At 32.4% G+C, this 26,847-nt stretch overlaps 2 protein-coding genes across 2 annotated transcripts in view; one reads left to right on the forward strand and one right to left on the reverse strand.

The window, feature by feature from the left end:
- The first annotated feature begins 190 nt into the window (after window positions 1-190).
- LOC126817965 (fructose-1,6-bisphosphatase 1) lies at window positions 191-7,031 on the forward strand. Its single transcript, XM_050545139.2, has 7 exons — window positions 191-534; window positions 3,052-3,214; window positions 3,680-3,772; window positions 4,586-4,729; window positions 5,307-5,444; window positions 5,959-6,075; window positions 6,653-7,031. Exons 1-7 carry the CDS (start codon window positions 365-367, stop codon window positions 6,839-6,841), a joined length of 1,014 nt encoding a protein of 337 aa, XP_050401096.1. The 5' UTR covers window positions 191-364; the 3' UTR covers window positions 6,842-7,031.
- Window positions 7,032-8,587: 1,556 nt separating this feature from the next.
- The window catches only part of LOC126819194 (myosin-2 heavy chain), a 37,808-nt gene continuing 19,548 nt past the window's right edge, over window positions 8,588-26,847 (reverse strand). The window contains exons 21-40 of the mRNA XM_050547095.2: window positions 26,566-26,663; window positions 24,962-25,021; window positions 24,543-24,746; window positions 24,045-24,149; window positions 23,009-23,146; window positions 22,218-22,313; window positions 21,811-21,828; window positions 20,013-20,159; window positions 18,373-18,501; window positions 17,692-17,865; window positions 17,316-17,414; window positions 16,538-16,672; window positions 15,835-15,998; window positions 15,326-15,419; window positions 14,450-14,585; window positions 14,068-14,159; window positions 13,827-13,895; window positions 13,247-13,449; window positions 12,573-12,651; window positions 8,588-10,906 (exon numbers count right to left, since the gene is read on the reverse strand). Of these exons, the coding sequence (XP_050403052.1) occupies window positions 10,862-10,906; window positions 12,573-12,651; window positions 13,247-13,449; window positions 13,827-13,895; window positions 14,068-14,159; window positions 14,450-14,585; window positions 15,326-15,419; window positions 15,835-15,998; window positions 16,538-16,672; window positions 17,316-17,414; window positions 17,692-17,865; window positions 18,373-18,501; window positions 20,013-20,159; window positions 21,811-21,828; window positions 22,218-22,313; window positions 23,009-23,146; window positions 24,045-24,149; window positions 24,543-24,746; window positions 24,962-25,021; window positions 26,566-26,663 (2,285 nt within the window). The 3' untranslated portion in view covers window positions 8,588-10,861. The remainder of the gene's footprint in view (window positions 10,907-12,572; window positions 12,652-13,246; window positions 13,450-13,826; window positions 13,896-14,067; window positions 14,160-14,449; window positions 14,586-15,325; window positions 15,420-15,834; window positions 15,999-16,537; window positions 16,673-17,315; window positions 17,415-17,691; window positions 17,866-18,372; window positions 18,502-20,012; window positions 20,160-21,810; window positions 21,829-22,217; window positions 22,314-23,008; window positions 23,147-24,044; window positions 24,150-24,542; window positions 24,747-24,961; window positions 25,022-26,565; window positions 26,664-26,847) is intronic.

Consider the following 26,847-nt stretch of genomic DNA (forward strand, 5'->3'; position numbering starts at 1 on the left):
GACTGTGGGTGTATGCCTCGTTGCAAATTGTCTGTGAATCTTTTTTTTTTATGTCGACTGGTGTAATAATAATAGATACAGATATTTGTTTACATCTGATGCAACTTAACCAGGTCTTGTTTACGTTTACAGCTGATAAAGGCGAATGACGTTTGTGGGTGTCTTTCTTTCAGCCAATCAGCTTTTGGGTGCAACGTCGCAGTCATTGGTCAAGGCCGTGAAGAAGGGTCCCATGAAGTCTACATGCTCGGTTAAAGCGTTCCTAATATCTTAGACGGTTAGCTGTTGAACTAGACTACAGGACATTGGGTTGTTTATATTTAGGTTAAAATAGTCTGACGAACAGTGTTGATATTTTTTCAAAATGTCAAACGATGCAATAGATACTGACTGCATCACACTTACTCGTTATGTACTTGCCCAACAGAGAAAACATCCTGAAGCTACTGGGGATTTGACACAGTTATTGAATGCATTGTTGACGGCAATCAAAGCTGTATCGTCTGCTGTTCGAAAAGCTGGAATTCATTCTTTGTAAGTTTTCCAATTTATGTAATATTATAGTACCGTAACGTAAGTTTACAATTTTTGGGCCCGACCATAGATAATAATGGTATTATCTATGGCCCGACTAATCACCAGAATTCACATATAATCACCGGAATTCACTTCGAAAAACCATGATTTCTCCCACAAAACTAATTTATTTTAAATGCATAATACATTTAACATTATAATATAACGAATAACTATTTTGATCTCTCCACAGGCCAGATGAAGGCGCTGTAGGTGTATTTATTTGAAAGACTACCAGAATTCATTTCAAATAATATATATATGCATCATGATTATGATAACGTCATAATGTAGGGCGCGTCGAATTACCCAAAAACTCCAAAACAACACCCAGTAACTCCAAAAATGTTGACTGGAAACACAAAATAAAAATTTAGTTGAGTTTAAGGTAGACTGGATAACCTGCTCTAATACGTCAGACTCGCTCCTACGTCACTCCTTTTCTGACTTCATTTAGAGCAGGTCGTCCAGTTTAAGGTGCCTCACTGCTTTAGACCCAAATTGAAGGTTCATGAGAGATAACTTGTGTTTGTGATTTCTGTTGCCAACAAACTATGTATAGCCTACTTTCCTTGCAATTCGTTGTAATGTATTGTAATTAGTGATTGATTACTAGTTTATTAAACAGTAATATGCAGGCAAAAAAGGCATGAAATTATTATGGTATATATAGTGCAATGAACAATTCAATATTATAGCTATGTGTCGATTGTCACTTTCAGTCATCGACAATATTGGAACTTGTTTTGAAATAACTAAATGAAATCAATGTAGATAAGTACCGCTGACAATTATTTCTCTCTGCTCAGAGTATTCTCATGTTATGATAGTTTATTGTGTTGTGATAGATGATACCCTGAAGTGTCACTTTAAAACATGGACTTTGATCCACTATTTAATATTTTTTTGAGACATATCTTATCATTTATTGATACTCTTCACAACCCAGTTAATATTATGTACCTATATGTCTATAATCCACATTTGTGTTACTAACCTTGATTTTTATATGTACATGAATACTGAAAGTGGTTGTTTTTTTATTGTCCGTCTGGTCTATGTTATTATCTATGTAGTGACTTGATCAGTTTGAATAGTGTTATGGACACCTTGAGACTAAACTGCAGATGAAGACTGGTGGGTTTAAGTTGTTTGAAAATGTATGACAAATATTGAGTTAGTTGCTCGGCTCTTAGGTAGAGGATTTTAAGGGATTTTAACACAAAATTAAGCAGTTTTATTCTCCAAAATATTATCGGGATTGGCCCTTTAAATTTGAACAAGATATGTTAAAAGCTATAGCCTCAGACTGTGACAGATGGAAGGACTGGTGGAAAGGTGACAACTACATACAGTAAACTCTGCATAAGTCAGATCTAAGTGGACTGACCAATTTTATCCGAGTTAAGCGAAGATCCGAGTTACCCGAAGACCTAGTTCAGCTCTGAACGTAGGTCTCATTATCGCCCTGTACGTTTTCGTAACCGTCTTATTGAATCCTTGTCAAAATAAAATCTGTTCCCAGTCAATTTTACTGGGCAACTTTTTACTGCTAAACAGTCGTGTGTCAGTCTGTGAACGCCTGAACAATGTAAAGTGACATTTAAGTGAGAAAATAAGACCTTGCTTACCTCGCTAATCAGTATGTGCAACACAACAGTGTCTAGATGTGGGGTGGCACACAGGTAAGCTGGGGTGGGGAAAAATCAGAATCTTTGAAAATCTGAGAAACTTCAGTCAATTATTGCTTTGCCTAGTCCAATTACAATCAAATTTTTCAAAAATTCCAATTTCTTTTCGTCTTATATGGCCGAGTTGTTTAAATTTATGCGTTGCCCTGTATTTGGATTTCAATGGCATCTGCCAGGGCATTGGGGGAGGGGGACATATTGTGAACATACTGCTTATCCGACTTAATATCAAATGGACCGAACATTTTGATCCGAGTTAAGCAAAGATCCAAGTTAGGAAATCTGACTTACCCGCAGAAATTTAATAAGAAAAATGTGCAGAATCAAAGGGTCCAAACAATTTTATCCGAGTTAGGCAAAAATCTGACTTGTACGAATCCGATTTATGCGAGGTTTACTGTATATGCCCAAACTATTTGTGGGCGTAAGAAAATGTAATAGTGATTAGGGACTGCTTAGACAACTTAGCTGCTATGTGAGTGTATGTTTCATTGTCTGGCAACCTGTCTTGATTTTAGCAATCAGTGTTTTGAAATTCAGAATTTTTCGATTGCAAATCACATAATTCTTTCCCCATAAACAGTCCAATTTATGAAATCTTGTGAACCAGAGTTCTCAACATAATTTTAAATTTAGGATTTTTCATTGGAGCAGAAAGAATAGAAAGCCCTGTAAAAAAAAAAAAACCCAGCGCTGCAGGATTTGTCGACAGTGGTTTTATGGCTCTCATGGACATTTTGTGGTTTGTTGAATCGTGATAACAAGCTCCCTTAAATATTTGTAGATATGGTATTGCTGGTTCTACCAATGTAACTGGTGATGAAGTGAAGAAATTAGATGTTTTGTCCAATGACTTATTCATAAATATGTTAAAATCATCTTTTACAACTTGTCTAATGGTATCAGAGGAAAATGAAAATGTTATTGAAGTTGAAACTGAGAAACAGGTAGTACAGTTTAATTATATACCGAGGCATGATGGAAATACACCACTTATAAATGAATGATTGTAAATCTCTTTTGATATAACAACATCAGATTGCATCGATAAAATGGTGATATTATATTTTACAATTGTGTTAACGCACCAGAGATCAATTCTCTCAAATATGGAAAATTGAATTTGAGTGAATGGGAATGTTAGTGCACACATTGGTATAAAATGTGGCTTTTAAATAGCTAGAGTCAGTACAATTCCCACAGTTCTGTTGAAGTTGCAAAGGATGACATCAGAACACTGATTGAAAAGGGTTGCATACCAGAATGTTACAAAAATGGAGAAGGATTCCACAAACAGCACTGGTCTCCTCATGGCACATCAGTCTCTTCTGACCCAAAATGATTACAGAAAGCTACCAGAAATTAATACAAATTATGAAATTATTTGTTAATAAGAGATATTAAATTAATAGGGAAAGTATATTGTGATGTTTGATCCATTGGACGGTTCATCTAATATTGATTGTCTCGTGTCTATTGGATCTATATTTGGTGTGTATAAAAAGGTAAGTATCTATTACATTTATTTCATTTTACATTATTCAATCCAGATTGGTCATACGTTCATGTAGATACTAACAGAATTCACATGTCTAGGATAAAATTAAACAGTTTTATTCTCTCTCTTTTTTTAAAAGAAATAATGGCCTGCATTGTACACACATTGAATTGTAGTTTTAAAATGCTTTTGTTTAACCCATGGGTCAAGTTGCTAACTCAATATCATCCACAGTCTTCGACATTGCAAACACGACTTAGATCAATTTAAATCAAGATTTATGTTGTTATATTACTCAGACGGGCTTCTGATATCCACCAATATTTAAGACAAAATGAATATTTTAAAATTGGCACACGAATGGTGTGCCAGAATGCTCTCGAACACCATTTGTAATGAAGCAATTTGATGAGCGAGGCTAAACATATCCCACAGGAGAATGCCAATGACGTCATTGGAGAATACTTCTGGAATAACGAGATGCTGAAGACTGCCATTCAATTTGGACTATTCGCATTTTTCGTCGAACATAACTGATTAGAAATTACAATAAAAACAAACGATTGAATGTAAATCCGCTTATATACATTCATATTACATTATGATATGTGTTACTTTGCAACCAATTTGTGTCCATTTCTAGTTGCCAAAGAATAGCGATTTATCTCCTTTAAACAGCCTATTTCTTACACAATTGACCAGAGAAAGTATACCAAGTAATTTGTTACACAGTTGACCAGAAAAGATATACCAAACAAATGACTACAATGTGACATTTGTTTTATTGTTACTTTTAATTCTGTAATGTGTTGTATTACAGACAAGTCCTCAAACTCCAGGTGTAAATGATGCCCTACAACAAGGAAATAAATTAGTTGTGGCAGGTTATGCTTTGTATGGTAGTGCTACAATGGTGGTTTTAGGATTAGGAGGGGGTAGTGTTAATGGCTTTACATTAGATCCAGTAAGTTTTTATCTACACTCTGATCCCTGCTGTAATGAAATATAATGCAGGGTACATGTAAACATATTAAATTCCAATTCAACTGGTAACAACTGTTAACAATACACATAACTCAACACTTATGATGTATCAACTTAAATGAAATGGGGTTTAACATCCTACTGTTCTGCTCCAAACTGGGCTAATGAAGACCGGCATACGCCATACAGTGTGCTTGAGGGAAATTTTGCCCGGACAGCAGCATTACGGCCTACTCTTATACCGAATTCCAACTTGACAAGGGATCTTTTATGTGCATGCCATTGTCTACACGGGACCTCGTTTTTTTGTCAGGCCCTCCATCCTGCATCACTGACAAGGGGAACCAACATCAACTTAAACAAAGGCTTTTATACCTATGTCTATTTACAATTGCAGCCTGTGTAGTCGTATGTGTCAAATTCATCATCCAAAATGGACGTCGTCCAGTAAAAGAAATACTTTCTGGTGTAGTTGGAACACTTAAACAGTAATAAATTAAGTTTTAGAAATTTAGGAATAATTTTATCTATCATCATGTTAAACATTATACTTTCAGTCTATAGGCGAGTTTTTATTAACAGAAAAAGATATAAAAATCAAGCCAAGAGGTAAAATCTATTCATTAAATGAAGGCTATGAACAGTATTGGGATGAACCAACAAGAGAATATGTCAAGAGCAAGAAATTCCCTACAGTGAGTAAGACAAAGAGTCAATAGCAAAAATATGCACCAACCGACTGCAACTGATCATAATAAGGAGAGGGGGCCTTATAGGTTTTCTCTCTGTCCATGCATCAGTCTCAGTTCTGTTTTTGTGACTAATTTTATTATTTAACTTTGAGATATTTTAATCCCTTGCAAACTACAATACAACACATGTATTATAAAGGTTTAATCCCTAAAAGTTAGTAAAAGGATATCAGTCCAAAAATGGTTTAATTCTGTTCAGCATTTACAAAGATATATATATAAATTGAGTATTTGCCAGCATTTGGCATCCTTTGCATAAATCTGTTGATGGACTGTCTTGTAATTCAATGATTCCAATCCAGGAGATTATCTAATGTTGATATTTAGATTTCTTAAAGATAATTAATTTGAGCACATTTTAGCTTGGATTTAGCAGTGATGAATAGATACTGTGGCTTTTATAAATCAGTGATGTTATGTATATAATTTTATTTGAATATCATTTTGATTTATGTAGTCTGGTAAACCGTATGGTGGAAGATATGTTGGATCTATGGTAGCCGATGTGCACAGAACATTAGTTTATGGAGGTATATTCATGTATCCATCAACTTCACTAGCTCCTGCTGGAAAGGTAATAAAATCTTTGTTCTTAGTGAATTTTCATCCCTTGCATTTCAGAGAAAGTATAGGGCTATTAAAATAGAGATGTCAATCTGTCACACCTTTCAGAACACAATAACTCTGCCTCTAATTGAGGTAAAATGTTCAAGCAATTTGACATGACATGGACTTTTGATTGACGAAATTTGTTGAATAGTTTTAATGCATCAGTACCTTACTCAGTTCGATAATGGTCTTTTTCTGCTCAGATTAGTAGAATACGCAATTTGATTGCTTGATACTTTATAAAAAGATAAATTAATTTGATTTAAATACAGATCTATATTTCCGATTCCGGAAAACTGTATTACTCAGCTATCGAAGCAATGATCTCTGTGTTAAAATTATATTTGGAATGTGTTTAACCAGCTCTATCACATATGTGATAATGACTGGCACCAATATTGTCCTTTAATCATTTTAGTAGTCACTGAGAAAAATGTGCTGGGTTGTAAATTGTATCATTAACTTGTTATATCAGTTCATTTCAAAGATTTTGTCAATGTAATTATATTAGAATAAATAATTTAAATATTTTTATCTTTCAGTTGCGTTTATTATATGAATGTAACCCAATGGCATTTATAATTGAACAAGCTGGTGGACTAGCTGTGGATGGTATGAATCGTATACTAGATATTCAACCCAAAAACATACATGAACGTAGTCCTATATTCATGGGATCAAAGGAAGATGTGGAAGATGTTATTGCCATCTTTAAAAAACACAAAAAATAAATAAAATAATGGTGGTGCACAATTTTTATTTAAAGAACTTTCTGGTGAATACATTATAATAAATCCATGCAGTAAATTATATATTCCTGCTTGTATGTTTTTTTTCACTGTCATTATGAAATGTTATTTTTGTTATCGTTTATCAATCTGTCATTTGGGTCTTGTTTTAGTAAATAAATTTGGAAAATTGTTTAGTATTGCTTATTAACTCTTACCAGTAAACATTCTCTGGTCTGTTCAGTGTTTTGTAGATGCAGTTTTGTTTTTTGGAGAAAAGTACAAATACATATGACAATGTATTATCCCACTCGGAACGATATTGAATTGGGGTCCGTTCAGATTTAGTTTCCAGAGCATATCTCATAAAATGTTCAAGATATCTTTTTGAAACTTTGTACACACCTCAACCTATTACAGTAGTTGTGCCATTTGCTATTTAGGAATTTCTGGGAGTTATATTTTTTTGTTTCCATGGAAACAAATTTGATTTAGTTTTTGCGCAAAATTTTGTTTTCGGAGCATATTTCATAAACCGTTCAAGATATCTATGTACACACATCAACACATTACAGTAGTTGTGTATTTTTTCTACTTAGGAATTTCTGGGATTTATTTTTTTTGTGTTTCCATGGAAACAAATTTGACTTAGTTTTTGGTGTTCAATTTTGTTTCCGGAGCATATCTCATAAACTGTTCAAGATATCTTTTTGAAACTTTTCACACACATCAACCTAATTACAGTAGCTACGACTTTTGCTATTTAGGAATTTTTTTTATTTATATTTTTTTGTTTCCATGTAGACAAATATGACTTAATTTATCTCAAAAACCATTCAAAATATCTTCATGAAACTTTGTATAAACATCAACCTATTATTATAGTTGTGCCTTTTGCTAATTTGGAATTTCTCAGATTTAATAATTGTTGTTTCCATGGAAACAAATTTAACTTGGGTTTTGGTATAGGTATACAATTTTGTTTCTTGAGCCTAGCCTATCTCATAAACCATTCACGATATCTTCATGAAACTTTGTACATGAAAACAAATTTCTCTGTTGAATGAATTTTTACTACACATTTGACTTAGTTTTTATACCATATACAATTATTATTCCAGAGCATATCTCGGAAACTGTTCAAGATACCTTTGTAACACTTTCACATTCATCTACCTATTATTTTAATTTCTGATAATAGTCCCAATCTCATTTCCGGAGCATATTTCATTATCCGTTCAAGAAATCTTTTGGAAACTTTGTACAAACATCAACCTATTATTTTCTGATGTAAGCTTGTTTAACATACAGCAGCTGATTGAGGTAGGCAAAGGTTATTGTGCAAACGTTGCAGGGATTAGCAACACTGCCTTGCCCAGCCCAGCTACTGTGATCAGAGAAGGAATCTTCTGACTAGTCTCATTGATATTCCAAGAAGTTGTTTTTCCTTATTCCTTCCAAACAAGTGCAAGGGCGTGGAATGGTGATGATTAGTCATCTTATTTATTTTGATGGCAATATTGTTTCTTTCCATTTCCACGCAAAGAACTACTTACGAACAAGTGACACTTATATGCAAGTATGCAACAAAATACAAAGAAAATAAACTAAGCATTTTACATGGTTAAGTGACCTTTAAGATCGAAAAAGTGATAGCATAACCTTGGAAAAATGGGTTGTTCAAATTTGGCGTGAAACATTAGAACTAGGAGGATATATATACTCTTCAAAAAAAGTAGGGGATATTCAGAAACAATACAAAACTGCGGAAATGCATTGCTGTTTTTATTAGAGGTAACCAGTGTATGTTATTAACAGGCCAATTGCCTACACATGAACATAAACAGTTCATATGGGCGGTTTATCTGACTGCCCCATTTCACTCGCAATGGGATACACCTCAAAAGTGAAAATTGACGTTTTTGATTTTTGTCTTAATAATGAGTAATTGCTCCACCGATCCTCAGCAATTTGTCATGGCATGCTCCTAATCAACCGTCCAATCATGATTTGGGGCAGTGCCACGGCCAATTCTTGCAGTGTTGTCGGTTGAGGCTGACGTCGACGAACAGGTCTCCCGATCAAATTAAACATAACACACTAAAGCAAAGATACACTAAACAGTAAATCTTATGCAAGAACCGATAGGAATGCTAAAATGGATAGGATAAACCAGCATGCGGCAGTTTTCATCAACTCTTCCTTGAAGTGTCAAATTTGACAATGAACCCCTCACAGATGTATGCAGCTATTGCGTGTCGCATGTGCAGCTCAGTGTTTCTGTTGGGGGGATAAGTTCTTCATCTGTGAACAAACTCTCAAAGCATGTCAAATGTCCATGACTATTTATCATATCACAACCTGCATAGGTATTTGCATTTTAATATCCCCTACTTTTTTTGAAGAGTATAATATTATATTCAGATTCTCAAATCCTGGGGTGTTAAACTAATGTGGGAGAAAGGGAAAACAACTGATCAATGTTAGAATTTCAATCATATACCACTATGACAATTATGTGTCCAAAAAAGCTTTCCTATAAGCTGGTGTCTATGGCTATATTTCTTTCCACATTTAGCTGGCTTTTTTTTTTTTATTCAACGCACAAAAAGTGTTTGTAGTGGATAGTGGACACAACTTCAATTAATTTATAAAGACAATTTTTGATTTTTATTAGAATATATTACTTTATCACACAAGAATAGGGTCCAGCCCAAAAGTAAACAAATTATTACAGATAAATTGATTGCACATAAGATAAAAGATATATCAAAATAATGTTTTCTACATAGATTTATTGCAATGTTCCAGAGAAAAATTTATCATGTATTAACTAACAGAAGAAATGAGGTTGATTAAAGATGCATTATGTAAGAGTTAAATCTGCTTATTGCAGGTCTTTATTTTGGATTTCAATATTAAATAAACTATTATTTAGCCGTTTATTAACATGACAAGCCTATAACAATTCTAGCCTATCAGATGACAGAGATTTAAATGGATTAGATTTAAAAATCAAATGGATAATCAAGACTTTTCAATATACACATTTTTCATTATCTATTTTTGAGCTACTATAGCAAGAACGGTTAGCTCTTTATCAAAATCTTAAATAGAGTATCTTTCGTTTTAAAAAAAAAAAACACATTTGATAATATAGTTGTGTACAAAAAAATATAGATGTGTGTCATTTATGCATAAAAAAATGGACGGTAAAATAACACAAAAACATTAAATACACATGGGTAGTTTTCAACAATATAAAATAAAGCTCACAACCATAAATTAAAACAAAATTATCACAGATCATCCATATTAAATATTTTCACAAAAAAAAAGTAGAATACATGAATATATTAAACATGTTTAATTCTACATATTGTAAAATATATCTTCACACCACATCTATATTGTATAACAAAAATGGAAAATCACTTTGGGTTAATTTTACTGTTCCCAATAGTCTTGCATATTAAATCTTCCTGAATAAGTCAGAAATGTACATTAGTAAAGATCAATTAAAAAAAATAATTTTGATTTCATTTAAAAAAAAAAAGTTTTGATTTCATTTAACTCGAGGTAGTAATATAAAAAAATATATATAAACCAACATACTAATTGGTATCACAATTATCATGTAACTAAGAATTATGGAATGTTTCTATTACTGGTAAATATTTTTCAGTAAAACTATAACTAAAAAAAACTAAAACTAAAAAAAAACACCTCAACAAACACAGATGATTTAAGCGACACTAAAAAAATATTCTGGTATTTAAAAAAATAAAAATAAATGTTACTGAAATTTTTGAAATGACTCAAGAAATGTGGCGTACCCTCAAAGTCCACAATCAAGATAAATGTTATTGAACTTTGACAAAATAAAAACATGAAAACAAAAAATTTCCTCTCCCATCAGATTTTTAGGAAGGAATGTCCGAGAACCAGAATATTTTTTTTTATGGCCTTATAAAAGTTTTTTTTTTTTAAATCTGTCAAGATAGAACAGATGTATTTATTGTTTTAATCCTCATCAACATTTTCTCCATGTTTTAATTTTTGAATTATCTGAAGAAGAAAAAAAAGATAAAATGTAAGAACAATATAAATGGTATTAGATATATATGCTCCTCCAAAAAGGCAGTCTATAATTCTTATTCCTTGGCATTTAACAGAACTCAGTTTCTCCAAGTATGATTAGAAAACACCTTCTATTTCGTTGAGTGAAAACACTCTCCTGAAGTTCAATAAATCGATTAGTAATACTATGCAAAAGATATGTTGCCAGGCAACGAAACATATGCCCACAGCTAGGGCTGTACGATATTCTCGATATAGTCATTTATCGCGATATGGTATTTTCAGACCCAACTACGATATCATGTGGCAAAAAATCGTCGATATAGTGGTTTATCGAATATCGCCAAAAACTTCAAATATCGCAAAAAAATATCATAAAAATAGATAATAAATACACTATAAAGCACTGTAAGAGCAGTGGAAATTAGCCGACGGCAATAAACTATAATAAAACTAATGTTTTGAAAATCGTTAAATGTTGAAAAGAATGTTGTTTTGTTCATTTTAATTAATCTATATTATAAAAAAAGCAAAGTTTAAAGTGTATGAATAAAGCAATTCTTACCCACAAGTCTTACTCACACTATAGTCAGCTTTAATGCATTTGTATTTAATTTATTTAATAGCGAAGTGACATTATTATTAAATATCGCGATATTTAACTATATCGTTGAAAAAAATGCCAATATCGATATCGTCCCTTTTTTGCAATATCGTACAGCCCTACCCACAGCAGCTAAATCGTCCGGGCAGTCAACAAGTGTTGTCGCATAATTTTACTTTTTTCGGTAATGAAACATTTATAATACACTAAAATCTGAAGAGTAACAACTCATGAAGTAATTATCAGAAAACCATTAGAATTTGTTTGGTTTTTATAAAGTTCTGTCCCATGCTAACGTTTAGTATACAAAACTTTCAATATCATGGATTTAGCTGTTCAACTCATAAAAATTTACTTGTTCGTATCAAGATCTTAAACTCTGTGTATCAATCTGAAGTCAATCGGATGATAACTTTAGCCTCTAGAGCGTCCACAAGATTTTTCAAAATGATCGAGGGCCATAACTCTGGCAGTAATTATCTGAAATCACTGAAAATCAATAGCTTCTTCGTCTCATAACCTTGAACACTGTGTATAAATTTAAAGTCAATCGGATATTAACTTTGGCCTCTAGAGCATCCACAAGATTTTTTGAAGTGATCAAGGGCCATAACTCTGGAAGTAATTATCACAAAATCACTGAAAATAAATAGACTTCTTCGTCTCATGACCTTAAACACTGTGTATAAATTTAAAGTCAATCGGATATTAACTTTAGCCTCTAGAGCGTCCACAAGCAATTGTGGACGCCGGACCGACAGACAGATGGGGGCAACGACAATATACGACCACATTTCAATGTGGGCGTATAAAAAAGCTATTTAGGTCATAAGTGGCACTTCAACCTTTCAGAATTATAGCATCAAAATGTTTTTTTTCAAATAGAGCAAATTGTCAATGTTTCAGTAAATTCTGCTCACATTAATCATCACAAAATGTGTTACAGAATCACAAGGATGGAATTTAAAGTGCAACAAAAACTGGGTAAACAGGATTTAGAAAAATTATGTATGTATAATTTAAAGTTATTATTAGAATAAAAAGACTTACATCCTTCAGCCTAACTATTTCTTTGTTGTCTGCATTCTTAGATGCATCATTAGTAATCAATTTAACCCGAGATGCATATCTGAAAAGAAAACATTTAATTCAATCATTCTCGATTCCTATATGGATGTAAGATAAATGACAAGTCCTGCACCAATAATTTACAAAAAAGTTACAAGCATTCAATTCATCTCATGTCAGAAATAATATCCCCATTTAAGTACACAATACATATAAATGATTTCATCCACTTATATGGTTCAAAACACATAAAGTTCAGTTCAGTTCAGTTAATTCTTGATCAGAGTGACATCTAAAAGAGGAATTACTACTTACAATAAGAGAATAATTGTCTTTAATTTAAAATAGTTTCAAATTTATAATAAGCTTAAGACTTTCCTATTTACAGAAATGTAGGCACTCATTGACTTTGAAGTAAGGCATTTTCCACTTGTACTTGTTAAAATCTATATAAACTATTAAAAAATGTTCACAATTTGACAGTTAAAATAAATATTTCATTGATGACTCAGTTGATTTTCCACAATTCTGCATACAATCTAATTTGAACATGCACGATATTACTGCCCCATTAAATCAGGTCAAATCACAATTTATTTTTTGGCATCCCCCAAACAACTCATGTCTGCATCTTTAAATGTAAGATTATAACTTACGTGAGAGATATAACAGATTCATCTTGATTATAATCTGCCGGTGATATATTGACAAACATAAGGGTTTTAGCATTTCCTCCCAAGGAATCTTGCATCAACATAGTGAGTTTATTATTACGATATGGTATAAAGGACTGTTCACTACTTAATGCTGATATAACATCACCTAAAGCTGATAGAGATTTGTTGATAGACATAGCTTCCTGGAATAATAATCATTAACAAAGGTAACATGAAGTTAATGAGTTAACGTTAAAAGAGAAATGGTGGAAAATGTTCAAAACAAGGAAGAGATAATAAATTCATTGTGTCTATCTTGGAATCGTAACTCCATATCAAAAATTGATATGCCAAGTTTCATGTGGATCATACTTGAATTGGAGGAGTCGTTAAGAGTTTTATTGAAGAGTGTCACCTCCCCGAGAAGAACATGATGAGAAGTGCTTGGGGACAAGTTCATGGTCCAAAAATCTACCACAAATATGAACTATATGTAGTAAAATACATGTCGGGAAATAGATTCTGATGGTACAGCAATAATTTTAATCCTTTATACGTTTAATATTACAGAGAGATTTACCTTCAGTTGCTCAGCAGTAGCACCAGTTTTACCAACTCTCTCACTACCAGCTAAATCCACTAAACTTAACTACAATGAATATATAAAAATCAAATATTAATTATTCACAGATATTTACTAACAAATGTATTATGATAAAAACTATTAAAGTAATATGTTTTCGTGAAAATACATGTATATATTTTACCATTTTCAAAATGACGCCTTTAATGTTAAAAGTTGACAGAAAAGCAGTACAAACCTTTCCTTTCATTAGTTGTCCAGTAATTTTATTGGTACTTTCTAATACAATACCAACAACTAAATGTGAGCGAGAACTTTCAGCATTCATCTCTATAACAGAAAAATATCATTCTAATATGTGGAAGTAATTACATTACAGAAAAAAAATATTTCAAAGTAGGCCACTAGAACTACTTTGGTGTGAGCATATGTGACTTAAAGACACAGGCACCTTCTTAACCTTGTGGTTTACTCTGATTTCCTCTCACATGAAAGACCTGTGCACCACATTGGCTGAATGTACTAAAATAAGGCGATTGTCTGCAATATCAACATTGGTGGAAGCAGACATTTCAACCTTACAAACAAGAAGAACATTTTTAGATAAATGATTTTCATACTTGTAGAAGCAGTATGTCGATTTTTGGACCCTTCTTCAAATAATGCAAACAATTCTTGATCATTATGGGCATCTTTAACAACTGCACCCTGAATAAATACCATTCCTTTCTTGTCTTTCTTAATATCTAGTCTATCCTAATAAAGAAAATAAATGTACACAAAAATATATTAAATTCTGTGTTACTGGTAATCAACAACCAGATACTACTTATTAGATGTATAGCAAATAGTAACAGACATCACAATTGTGCTACTGGTTACAGTGGACATAGTTTGAGTTTAATTTAAAAACTACCACCACTGTTATCGCACAATCTCAAGTCTCAGAAGACTGAAAAGTTGCAAGGTTTCATAAAGAAATGGTATCTTAAAGATATGCTCCAGAATAATAATTGTATACCAAAAAATATCTTAAAATGGTATCTTAAAGATATGCTCCAGAATAATAATTGTATACCAAAAAATAAGTTAAGAATTAAATCAGAAAAATGTCTAATCAGCAAAAGGCAAAACTACTGTAATAGGTTGATGCATGTATAATAAGAAGGTTGGAATCAAAACCGTCAATAACTTTTTTTTCAAAACTTGGTGAACAGCTTTTGAAATTTAAGACTGTAAAAGGTTTTACTAAAATGCAATACAGCGAGATAGTTATACATCCAATAAAATGAATGAGTCATTTGGTATCACATTAATTTGCTAGTGCACCTAACAAGTTTCATAATTATGAATTAATTTGTTAGTGCACCTCACACTTTGTCACATACACTCAAACTTGCATAGATGTTATACCTATGGTCTCCACCATAAAAGTAATCACATACTATATATGGACTAATTTAAAGAAGATAAACAATATTGACTATCCTATTTACCTCATCATAATTACCAGGTTTAGCAAATAAATCAATCAATTTCTCATTATACAACTCTAACATATATACTGATACTTTCAGATCAAATTTACTCCTGAAATATTCAAATAATAAAATCAATATAAATCAGTCATTATTTATTCATTATACTATTATGTCTGAGCAATTATGATATGATGAATTTGTATGAAAAGGGGTTTGTTGATACACAAGGGTTGGCAGATTATCCTATTCCTTGTCACGTACATTGCACCAATGATAGACATTTTGATCTAAAACACACATGTTAAACCCACTCTGAATCCAATAATATTGCACTGACTCATCAATGATTTTATTTGACAGATAAGAAATAAAGTAACATTGGAAATAGCAATCTACCATTAATATTTTCTTTTTTTTGTACCTAATCAATGATTAAATGAGAAAGATTTACTGAAGAAAGAACAACATGACAAGTCTAACATATTTACAGGTATTAAGATAAATTGAACAATTTTCTATCTTACTTATTTTCTTCACGAAGTTCAAATATTCTCTGAAAAGCTCTTGGAGCAATACCAGGATAATTCTGTTCTCTGTCACCAATCATTGTAAATGTTTTACCACTGCCAGTCTGTCCATATGCAAACATACACACATTATATCCATCTACTGCTGACTGGATTAAATTCTACAAAATATAATATTACTAACTAGTTTATATCACTCGACAAGTTCATATTAATTGTCAGAAAAATTCAAAACCACCAATCCATCCATCAATTCATAAAAAAAAGTAGGTCTATAAAAAATGCATTTTTATTACAAATAAGTACCACCATACTATGGAACAGAAACTGACTACATGGTGCCATCTGAGTCATCTTGGAATTGTGATGTCACATTAAAAATCGAAGTCTGTCAATTGTCAAAGGAACAAGTATGCTAAGTTTCATGTCAATAGTACATGAATTAGCAGAGCCTTAAGCTTTTTTTCGCAGAGCGATGCCCCCCCCCCCCACGATGGGTAGCGCTTGGGGATCAGTTCCTGGTCCAAAAATAAATCAAATATAATCTCCATTGTTATTTAAGAACGAACATGGCACGGACACACTATTCTATCCAGACTTGATTTAAAGAAAATATGCTTTGATATGAAATGAAAAATATCCAAGTTTAGTGAAATCTGAACAGATCAAATAGAAATTAATTGTCATTTTCACAACTTACATTAGTATCTTCAAACACCCTTTCTTGTGAGCTGTTTTCCAGAAACACCTGATCGAACTGAAACTCTTTTAACCCACGACTTGTTGTTATATTTAATGAATATTCATCTGGTGAATTTATAACACTAACATTACCCTGCAAATTACAACAACAAATTAAATTTTTATAAAAAAAAACCAACACTAATCACTCAATTTACAATAAATCAAGAATAAGTCCATACCCAAAAAATATTCTGGTTCTCAGAAAATCCTTCCTAAAAATCTGATGTGGGAGGGAGGTTTTTTGTGTCTTTATTTTGTCAAAAAGGATCACTACAGGCAACTTGATAATTAAGCCTATGGTACATTTCTGGATTCATTCAAATTTTTTACAGCGTCACTTCCTGTAAACTGGGGAAAACATTTGTGTGGTAATTAAAGAGGCAATCTTTATTTCTAACAATAAAAACAGGTCATGTAGTTCCTTTTAAGTGACACATGATTATATGAGAACTAGAATATCCTTCTTGTGGATCTCATCAGCAAGTGTAAGGTGTAATTCCCACCTCTGATCCCTACTATGGAAGTGTTGGTTCATCTTTTCAACAGTTTTGTTAAAATATTTCTTTAAATTTTCTAAACTGAACAGGCCACAATAGCTTTATAAGTAAGTTAATTGTTTTATGATTGTTGAAGGTGTAATTTGTTATCCTGATTAATATATTTGTGCTTGTCACTTGTCTGTTTGGTGGCTACACTAGGGCTAGGTAAATAGCTAGCAATAACATAAATCTTACCCTATCTTTCTCTGATGAACTTAGTGGTCTAGCTCTACAGTAAACTCTAATCTTTCCTTTCATATCTTCAACCATGTTATAATACTTCTTACGTAATACCTAGGATACAAATTAATCAAAACATTTTTCATGAGGAACTGATTTAAATGTTAATATTATATATCATTTGGGACTGAATAATATCAAAATCAAAATTGTCCCATCTGTATGCTTTAAAATTAAAACACAATAAACTTCCTTAATTTCCTTCATTCAGCAATTTTAACAATCATTACATTGCCTTTTTTTTTATCTTATACCATTGACTTTTTATAATAAAGTATAAAAATTTTATTGCAGTCAGAAGCATATGGATTATTATGATGTTACAACTTACTCTCTCAGTGTTAAAGTTTTCGGTTAAAAGTTTGTTCTCACTGATTAGGTGTTTATTGTCTGCTTCTAAAGATTTAACTTTAACAGCAGCTTCAACACCTTCTTTAGCTGCTATACCAAGAGCATCTAGTTCATTTTTAAGTTTCTGTATTTCTGTATTCTTCATAGTACAGTCCTGAAAAACATTTTATCTAAATGATCTGCAACCACAGCATGAAAATGGCAACTAGATGAATAAGGATAATCCTTTAGCGGCATCTAGTAACTGGATAGAGCAATAAACTATAACAGATACTTATATGGAGGAATAATTAATAATAAATTTTGACAACTTACGCTCGTATCAAGGAGTATGTCAACTTAAAAATAGTCTTGGAAATGTCACCAAAATAAAATTAGTAATCGTTCTTCCATAAGTATGTTATAGTTTATTGTGAATAAGGATGTGTAACTGATAACATTTTCCACTATCACTATGCTACCAACTTTATGAAGGTCAGATCTAACTGCAATTCAGGATATGGTTAAATGAGTGTAAAAGCAAAGTTGAAGTAAAGAAAATGATGCGCATTTGAATTTAAACTTTAATAGCTAAAATATGTCACAGGGCGAAGTTATTAAAAGTGGCAGTTATGTTTCCTAATTTAACTAATGGACATCAGTCAATTCAAATGACACCTACCTTGGTCAAAGATTTTACTTCTTCCTCTTTTTCTTTGATATTTTCAACATTTCTCTCATTTTTACTTTTTTCCATTTCATATTTCTTTTCTAATTCTTTCAAGATCTTCTCATGGCGCTTAGTTTGTTTCTAAAACAAAAAGAATATCTAATTTTATGGAAGAAGAAACAGATATAAATTTCACTGACCTTGCATGCAATTGTGAATGAACTGACCATAAAATAAAAACATTGTTTTCATGGATAAATTAACTTCTAGATTTAACAACATACATTTCAAAAGAGACACATTAACTATATCAATTTACACAAGTTCTACTTGTAAATGTTTAATATATTATTATTCAACATTACATTAGAGGTAAGAATTTGGACACCATATAGTTCCTATGTTTTACTATGAGATAAAACTTGAAGATTCTTTTAAAGATGCCTTCCCATGTACTAAACTGGTTGATTTGGCAATATATTTGGACTAAAAACATATTCGAACTAATTAATCTATCAAAAATCTGCTTCAAAATCCATCTCAAAACATTGTATACAAGCTATAAAAAATCTATATAAAGAAGTCATGTTTTGTCACGTGACTTTGCTGTCGCTGAAACTAGCCAAGGCTGCCAAGCCGAAGGAGAATCTATTGCATATAAATTACTATATCAATCGCTGTCCATTTACCATAAATATCAAAGCCTAAGTAAATTCTGGGATTATTCTCAGAATCTGTTGTACGTTTAAGTCTCTCCCTTTTTCCATGTCCGCTCACGATCATGTTTATCAACATATACAGTAAGCGCTCCCTAATGAAAAGAGGTAAGACAATCTACGCGTGCAACTTTGACGTCCTAATTGTCAGACTGGCATTTAGAGACACCCTCTCATTTTTGTCCTGTGCACGATCTCCTATATATATATGGTGTTTTTCAGGGAATCCAGTATATTTCCAACTCGATTAAATATATAGTTCTATATTTCATTTCGTATTTTTATACTTTCGATAGCCTGAAGATCTGACGGGTTGTTGTGGGAGGTCGCGTCAGGGGTCGTATTAGTGGCTTTTGACCCTATGACTTTAGACATTTAATTAACCAATCAGCATTAATGTTCCATGAACCACACGCCAAAAACTCGCTGCAACAGACCATTTCATTGGCTATTCCCTCACATCAACCAGAATGCGGATTATATAACAAATCTTCCAGATCCTAGTGTAGTAAAGGCAGGTAAAACGAAATTTTGAACTATAAAACAAAACGAAATAGGATCTGTGTTTTAATTAGATTGGTATTTTTCTATTAAGATTGGGTGTCACCACTTTCCATATATACCAAAATTGCCATACTTTTATTGGAAATAAATACTTTTGTGGGAATGTATCTTTAAGCCAGGTCAGTGAATGTCCACGTTTTGGTGACACATCACAATGACAAATAAATGCTGTTTTTCTGTCCTTTCTAGGTTGTGGCCTACTGGGCCCTCAAGAGTTAAGCTTTGAGACCCTCTGGCTGAAAAGGTTGGGAACCCTTTTGTTAAGTGTTAATCTGTTCATCTGACTTAACTGCCCAATTATTTTGATATTTGTTTAATAAATGTATAAGGCCCACATTGATGTCCAATGACCCAATATTTTTTTTAACTCACATCAATAGCAACAGTATCAACATCACTTTTACTGGATTTACTTATTTCTTTCTCTAACTGTTTAATTCGATTGTTTAGTTCCGTATTCTCACGCTTAGTCGTCATGAGTTGCTCTTTAAGAGCTTTAGTTGCTGCATCTGGTGGTGCCTGTAATACAATTCAATATGAAAGTGAGAGATAAAATCAACCAGAAACATTAGAGAGATCAACACACAAAGGTAATACATCACAACAAGAAATTGAGGCATCATGAAATTATCACATCCATATAAATGCATATTGAAATTAATTCGACATGCCATAGTATAAATTCAAAATGGTAACTTCTTAAAATTTGAACATGGTTGTAAGTTAATCCCATCATGTTAAGAACACTGATTGGCTCTCTAATTAATTTGTGATAATTACTTTGTTTAATGCTTGAGAGGTATCAGCACAGTAACCCGGGTATCATTTAATATTTAAGTAATGTCTAATAAATAATTTAGATGACATTTTAGGGCTAAAGAAAGACCTGCAATAGTCAGATTTCACTCTTGCATAATGCATGTTTCATCAGATTAGTATAAGATTTTGACGAAACTTGAAATCTAGGTTTCTTTCCCAAAGGTCTCAGTTCCTTTCAATATTGGCATGTATTGGACAGTAACTTGAATTGAGGTCCGCGATTGTTTGAAAAATGATTTTAGCTTGTAAACTCTTTAGAAGTCACAATTTTTATTTGATTTAGAAAAACAGTTCAAATACACCAATGTTTCACGATAATGACAATATAGTTCGAATTTCATGCAAATCAGACCGAACTGATGTTTGAATCAAATGTTTTTTTTATTATATTAAATTTGTTTTTTTCTACATTTAATTTTATTTGCTTCTCTTATTCAATTTGAATTTGAATTTAGAATCTCATTGAACCTGATCCCAAACCCATCTAACCTGTACAATCTAAATATAGAGCAGTGTAATAATGACACTTAATATACCCTATACAACACACCATCTGAATCAGATAATAAGGCTACAACGTAATGTCTTTGACAAGTTGATGACCCGATTCTCTTCAACAAATCTGTATTATCTGTGGGGTCACATTCATAAATTTGGAAAATCCCCGTTAATGAGCATGAAAATGAACACAATAGGCCGTAGTTTGTAGAATACTTTACAAATTTTATCTAAATATTCGAATAGCTGAGGTCAATCTGATTCCAAAAATATAAGGTTCATTCATAGTTATCTCATTTTAATTTTCGATATTTTTCTGCCATTTTTTTTTTCTGCCATTTTTTTTTTTCCTGCCATTTTTTTTAGTCCTTTACTGCCATTTTCAATTCATTTTCAGATCTGTCCCGTTTTTTACGGCTTGATCAATTTTTCTGAAGTCAATCCGATTACAGCAATACAAGTCTCAGTTATTTCCTAGATTATTTTTCGCTAGGGTGAAATGCTTCTCCCTATATTTAAGCTTATAACTTCGCGAATTTTTGACGAATTTTAATAATTATTTTATCTTATTGAGATTCTTTATATAACCCATAACATGTGACAGGAAGTGAGTGTGAATATGAAAGCTTTCATATCTGCCTGGCAGACCTAGGGTGCCAATGGTTTTCCTGTGCTCCTAATGGGTTCATAACACCGATGGTCAATCGCATGGACCCCAGGTTGAGCCCATTGCATTTTAAGCAATGATTTCTTACTTGCATAGCTTTACAGCCACTGAACTCACATGGATTGAATGTAATGGCAACGAACAATGTTTCAAATGAATGTTTAAGAAAACTATAACTGTACTTACTTTACCAACAAATGATTTCTGTAATTTGAAAGAAAATTTTCAATTAATTTGTGATAAACATTTTAAAACATAACAGAGATCCATCTTCTTTACATACATACAACATATTGTTGAAAAGAATGTTGCGCCCTGTGGACATGTGTTGAAAAAAACTGTCATTTGAAACTGTGATTTGTAGTTCATGCCCGATGTATTTCAGATCTTATATTTTCAGGCACCTAGAGCATTTCCAAGTGGATTTAATAGTTGTGCAATACAAGTATCGTTATCATTCTTATTAACATTTTTAACACAAATATTTTTGTTTTGATAGAGTATACTTTATACAGATTTACACAAGCAGTCCATGTTATAAAGTGTAATAACTAAGAATCTGATAATGTCTTTATGAAGCACCAAATACAAACCGTTCTCTCAAGAGTCGCTTTTTCTTTTTTCTCCAGTTGTGCTGTTACTTCTTTTACAGCTTTCTCTTTCTCACTTCGTACTTCTTTAATCTTAGTCTATAAAATACAATACAAAATTCATCAATATTTTCTATTGCAGAATCCAAATAATCTTGTCATCAGGTTCCTCAGTCAACAAATTTCTGTACCGAGAGCACAACACCTTGAGATCTGCGTGCCATGTTTGAGGTTATCCGCTGCCCCCTTAAATTATCTGTTCCCTTCCTACCCCCACAAAACATGGGGTTTTACGAAAGTCTGAAAATATCAAAAGGAATTATAATAATCACCGATATAAATTAAGAGTCATATGTTTACAACTCTTTTAATAAGCTGCTCTTTCTGTTTATCAGCATTCACTGCAGTTAAAGTTACAATTTCATATTTTCTAAGAAAGTCAAAACATAATTATTTCTCTGTCTTTTGCTCAATAGGTTGTCAACTCACTATTATACGATCATAGGTTATCTTCACACCGGAAATAATAACACAATTACCTCCCTTGTTTTCCTATACCCCACCACGGAATAGCTATCTTCAAACGTTTGAATTTGAAGTTGAAAATGATATTTTTGCCAATTTCTCAACTGGCAATAGTGAATTATAGGATTAATAGGATTATTCTTTAACAAGGTAGGCCTGTTTATAGATACCATCTATTTTAGGGCTTTATTTTAATACATTTTAAAAATATAACAAAAAATATGAAATTGTAACTTTAACATACATATCTAGGATGATAAACAACAAACCTCCAGATCTTTGTTTGAAGTTTTCTGTGCATTTAAGTTTTTAATAGCTTGATCTAGTTTAGTTTGAAGTTCACCAATTTTACTATTCGATGTTACTTTAACACTGTCTAATTCCATCTTCTCTTTCTCTAACGTAGCCTGATAAATAAACAATACATGAACACTTTACAACAACACATACAACTTGATAGATTCTAGAGAAGAAACTATGTAAATTATGAAGTCATAAATCCAATTTAATAAAAGAGATAAGAATGACAAAGAAGACCTGGTTATCCCGGACGTCAGTGACTAGTTTCATTTGTATTGAACTGTCCAGACTGATTGGACTTGTGTGGCAGGCTTTTATTTATACTATTCCAAAACCCCAGCAGGGTTTCCGTGGTCACAAATTGGCATGGTTACCGTGGTTGGCCTCTTGGCAGGGTTTGCAAATTTATCACTGCGGTAGGTAGCTCGCTTACCGAGGTTGTACAGAGATTTAACAACTGATCGTGTAGATTGATGTGCTAGTGTCCATAAATTTGTGCTAACTTGGATGCCTTGTGTTGGATTGTGACATTGTTACTGGTCACAACAATAAAGGGAGAGTATATATAGACAAGGTTGTTGAGCTACACACGTGCGAGGGTTATAAGGCTAAATATAAATCCAAAGTTGCAACACCCAGTGGTAGGGAGTTGTGTAACATTTAATAAATTGTAATTCAACATGGTGCCCGGTTTCATATGGACACTAGTACATCAATCAATATGATTAGTTGTTGAATTACACAGTATTAAACATTCAAAAACCTTACCTAATCATCTAATTAATAACAAATCTAAACTTGGGCACCCTTTCATACTTTGTTACATAAATAAAATTCAATTAACAAAATTGAAAAATATAAATGAATTATCTATTGATCTTAAACTGTCATTTTTGATAATGCAACTGTGGCTTTCAATTTCTTATAAACAAAATCCAAAATCCGACCCCACGTACACCATACACAATGGTAATACTTTATATATCTGAGCGTAACATTACTCACAATTTTCTTTTGAAGTGATTTGATTTCTTTAGCTGAATCTATAGGTACATTAGCTAGTCTATCCTTTTCTAGTGTTTCATTACGTTTCTTTAACTTAATAATTTCCTGAAGTAAAATAAGGACACAATATATAGTGCATTCTTCGGATGAAGTCACATATTTGACGCAATGCCTTATTGGATTGTAAATCCAACTAATAAATATACATGGAGATAATTTAGGCTTTCTTTCAATGATAAACATAAACAGAAACACACAAATTATCAACATTGAGAATTTCTGAATCTTGTTGACTTCAAGACTAAGATTCGCATGTAGATAGAACAAAAAAATTGTTATTAGTTAAATGTAAATGCTTATTGAATAAAACCGTGACAAGAAACATATTTTGATAAACAGTGAATAATAATACATTTTTCCAGCACCCTCCCCAGATTCAAAATTACCAATGACATGTAATATCACCTCTATAGCTATTGAGTTACAATGGTTTAATACCTCTTCTTTAGCCTTAATTTCAGCATTTAAGGTGTTCTTAATACTGTTAAAGTGAGTTTCTAAATCTATCTTCTCATTATTAAACTCTTCTTTTATATTTAGTAGCTGTTTTTGTAAAGCTTCTAGTTCAGTTTTAGTAGTATCATGAGCTGTTCTTTCAGTTAATAAATCAGCTGTCAATTCACCACCTTCTGTTGATGTCTCCTAAAATACAAACAATTTAATAATTATCAGAAAAAAAACCCAACTTGTACAGTAATTCATTTTTTTTATAAGCAAAGAGACACTTATTTTGGATTTTGATTAGTATATTCTTTTCAAATTATTACAATCATATTTGTGTGTAGGATCCTGTACTTTTAAGAAAACATATATATAAGACAAAACAATTTTCTGATATAGAAAAACTTGTAGCTTACTGGAATAGGAATAGTCTGTGGTGCTTGATTCTTCATATCAGAGATCTCTTTTTCTAATTCCTAAAATAAAAAGAAGCTAATGTGAATTATGTTTTATTTTACTTGTTTGTAAGGCATAAGGAAAAACAACTTCTTGGAAAATCATGGGACTAGTCAGAAAGAGAGAGAGAGAGAAATGGGGTTTAACGTCCACTCGACACAAACTAGGTCATTTCGGGACTAACATATGGTTTAATTTTATTTACATAATTCGCTTGCGCGTAGGGGTCTTTATCAGTGGGAGGAAACCGGAGGTCCCGGAGAAAACCCACGAGGTTGGACAGGCGACCCTACTCCTTGCCACGTACAACTGGGGATTCGAAACCACGCCAGTCGACTCAATGACAGACTTTATGATACAGCGCGCGCACACTAACCATTCAGCCATCCAACCCCCCCAGTCAGAAGAGTCATGCTCTGATCACAGTAGCTCAGCAAGGCAGTGTTGCTACTCCCTGTAAGGTTTGCACAACAAACTTTGCCTACCTCAATCAACTACTATATGTTGAAAATAATAAACTATAAAAGGTTGATGTTTGTACAAAGTTTCAAAAAGATTTCTTGAACAGATAATGAACTATTCTCCGGAAACGAAATCGGGACAGAAGAACGGTCACCAGAAAAAGAATGTAGAAGTGTTATAAAGGTATCTTGAACAGTTTCTGAGATATGCTCTAAAATAATAATTATGTACTCAAAACTAAGTCAAATGTGTAGTAAAAATTTAAAAATCATTCAACAGAGAAATTTGTTTCCATGGAAACACAAAAATTATTAAATCCAAATTAGCAAAAGACACAACTACTATAATAGGTTGATGTTTATACACAGTTTCATGAAGATATCTTGAATGGTTTATGAGATATGCTCCGGAAACAAAATTGTACACCAAAAAGTCAAATTTGTTTCCATGGAAACACAACCAGCAGTTGCCAGACATTTTGCAAGAGATGGATAGAGAACAAGCTAAAAACAAAAGCGATATTTCATACAATCAGGGACCATAATCAAAAAAGATAGGGTCTGAATGCCAAAATATCGAAAGGGACTGAGATCTTTGGAATATAAAGATATATTTTAAGTTTCATCAAAATCAGATTAAAATTGTGACCTCTAGAGGGTCCACAACTTTCGTATTACATACTTTTACACGATTTGCGTACAAAGAGCAGCCATGTGGGCGTATAAAAAATATAAATCCAAAAAATTCCTAAATAGCACAACTGCTGTAATAGGTTGATGTGTGTGCAAAGTTTCAAAAAGATATATTGAACAGTTTATGAGATATGCTCCGAAAACAAAATTGCACACGAAAAACTATGTCAAATTTGATGCCATGGACACACAAAAAAAATATATCCCAGAAATTCATAAATAGCAAAAGGTACAATTACTGTAATAGGTTGATGTTTGTACAAAGGTTCAAAAAGATATCTGTAACGGTTTATGAGATGTGCTCCGGAAAAGAAATCGGGACGGACGGACTGAGCCCATTTCAGTATCCTCCCCTAACTTCGTTCGACGCGGGATAATAAACTGACAAGATTTGAACTATATCAACCTACCAAAATCTTCTCAAAATTTCCCTCTTTTTCTTTCTTTAATCCTTCATTTTCTGATTCCAGATCTATTATCCTTTCATTTAATTCTATTTCTTTATCTTCTACAAATAGTATTAATAAAACATATTCTCTGAAATACTCTTTCCAGTATAAATGAAATGAATTGAAATGGGGTTTAACGTCCTACTGTTCTGCTCCTAACCTGGGCTAATGAAGACAGGCATACGCCATACAGTGTGCTATGAGGGAAATTTTGCCCAGGCAGCGGCTCTACGGCCTACTCTT

This window comes from Patella vulgata, chromosome 4 (genome assembly GCF_932274485.2).
Source record: "Patella vulgata chromosome 4, xgPatVulg1.2, whole genome shotgun sequence".
NCBI lineage: Eukaryota > Metazoa > Mollusca > Gastropoda > Patellidae > Patella > Patella vulgata.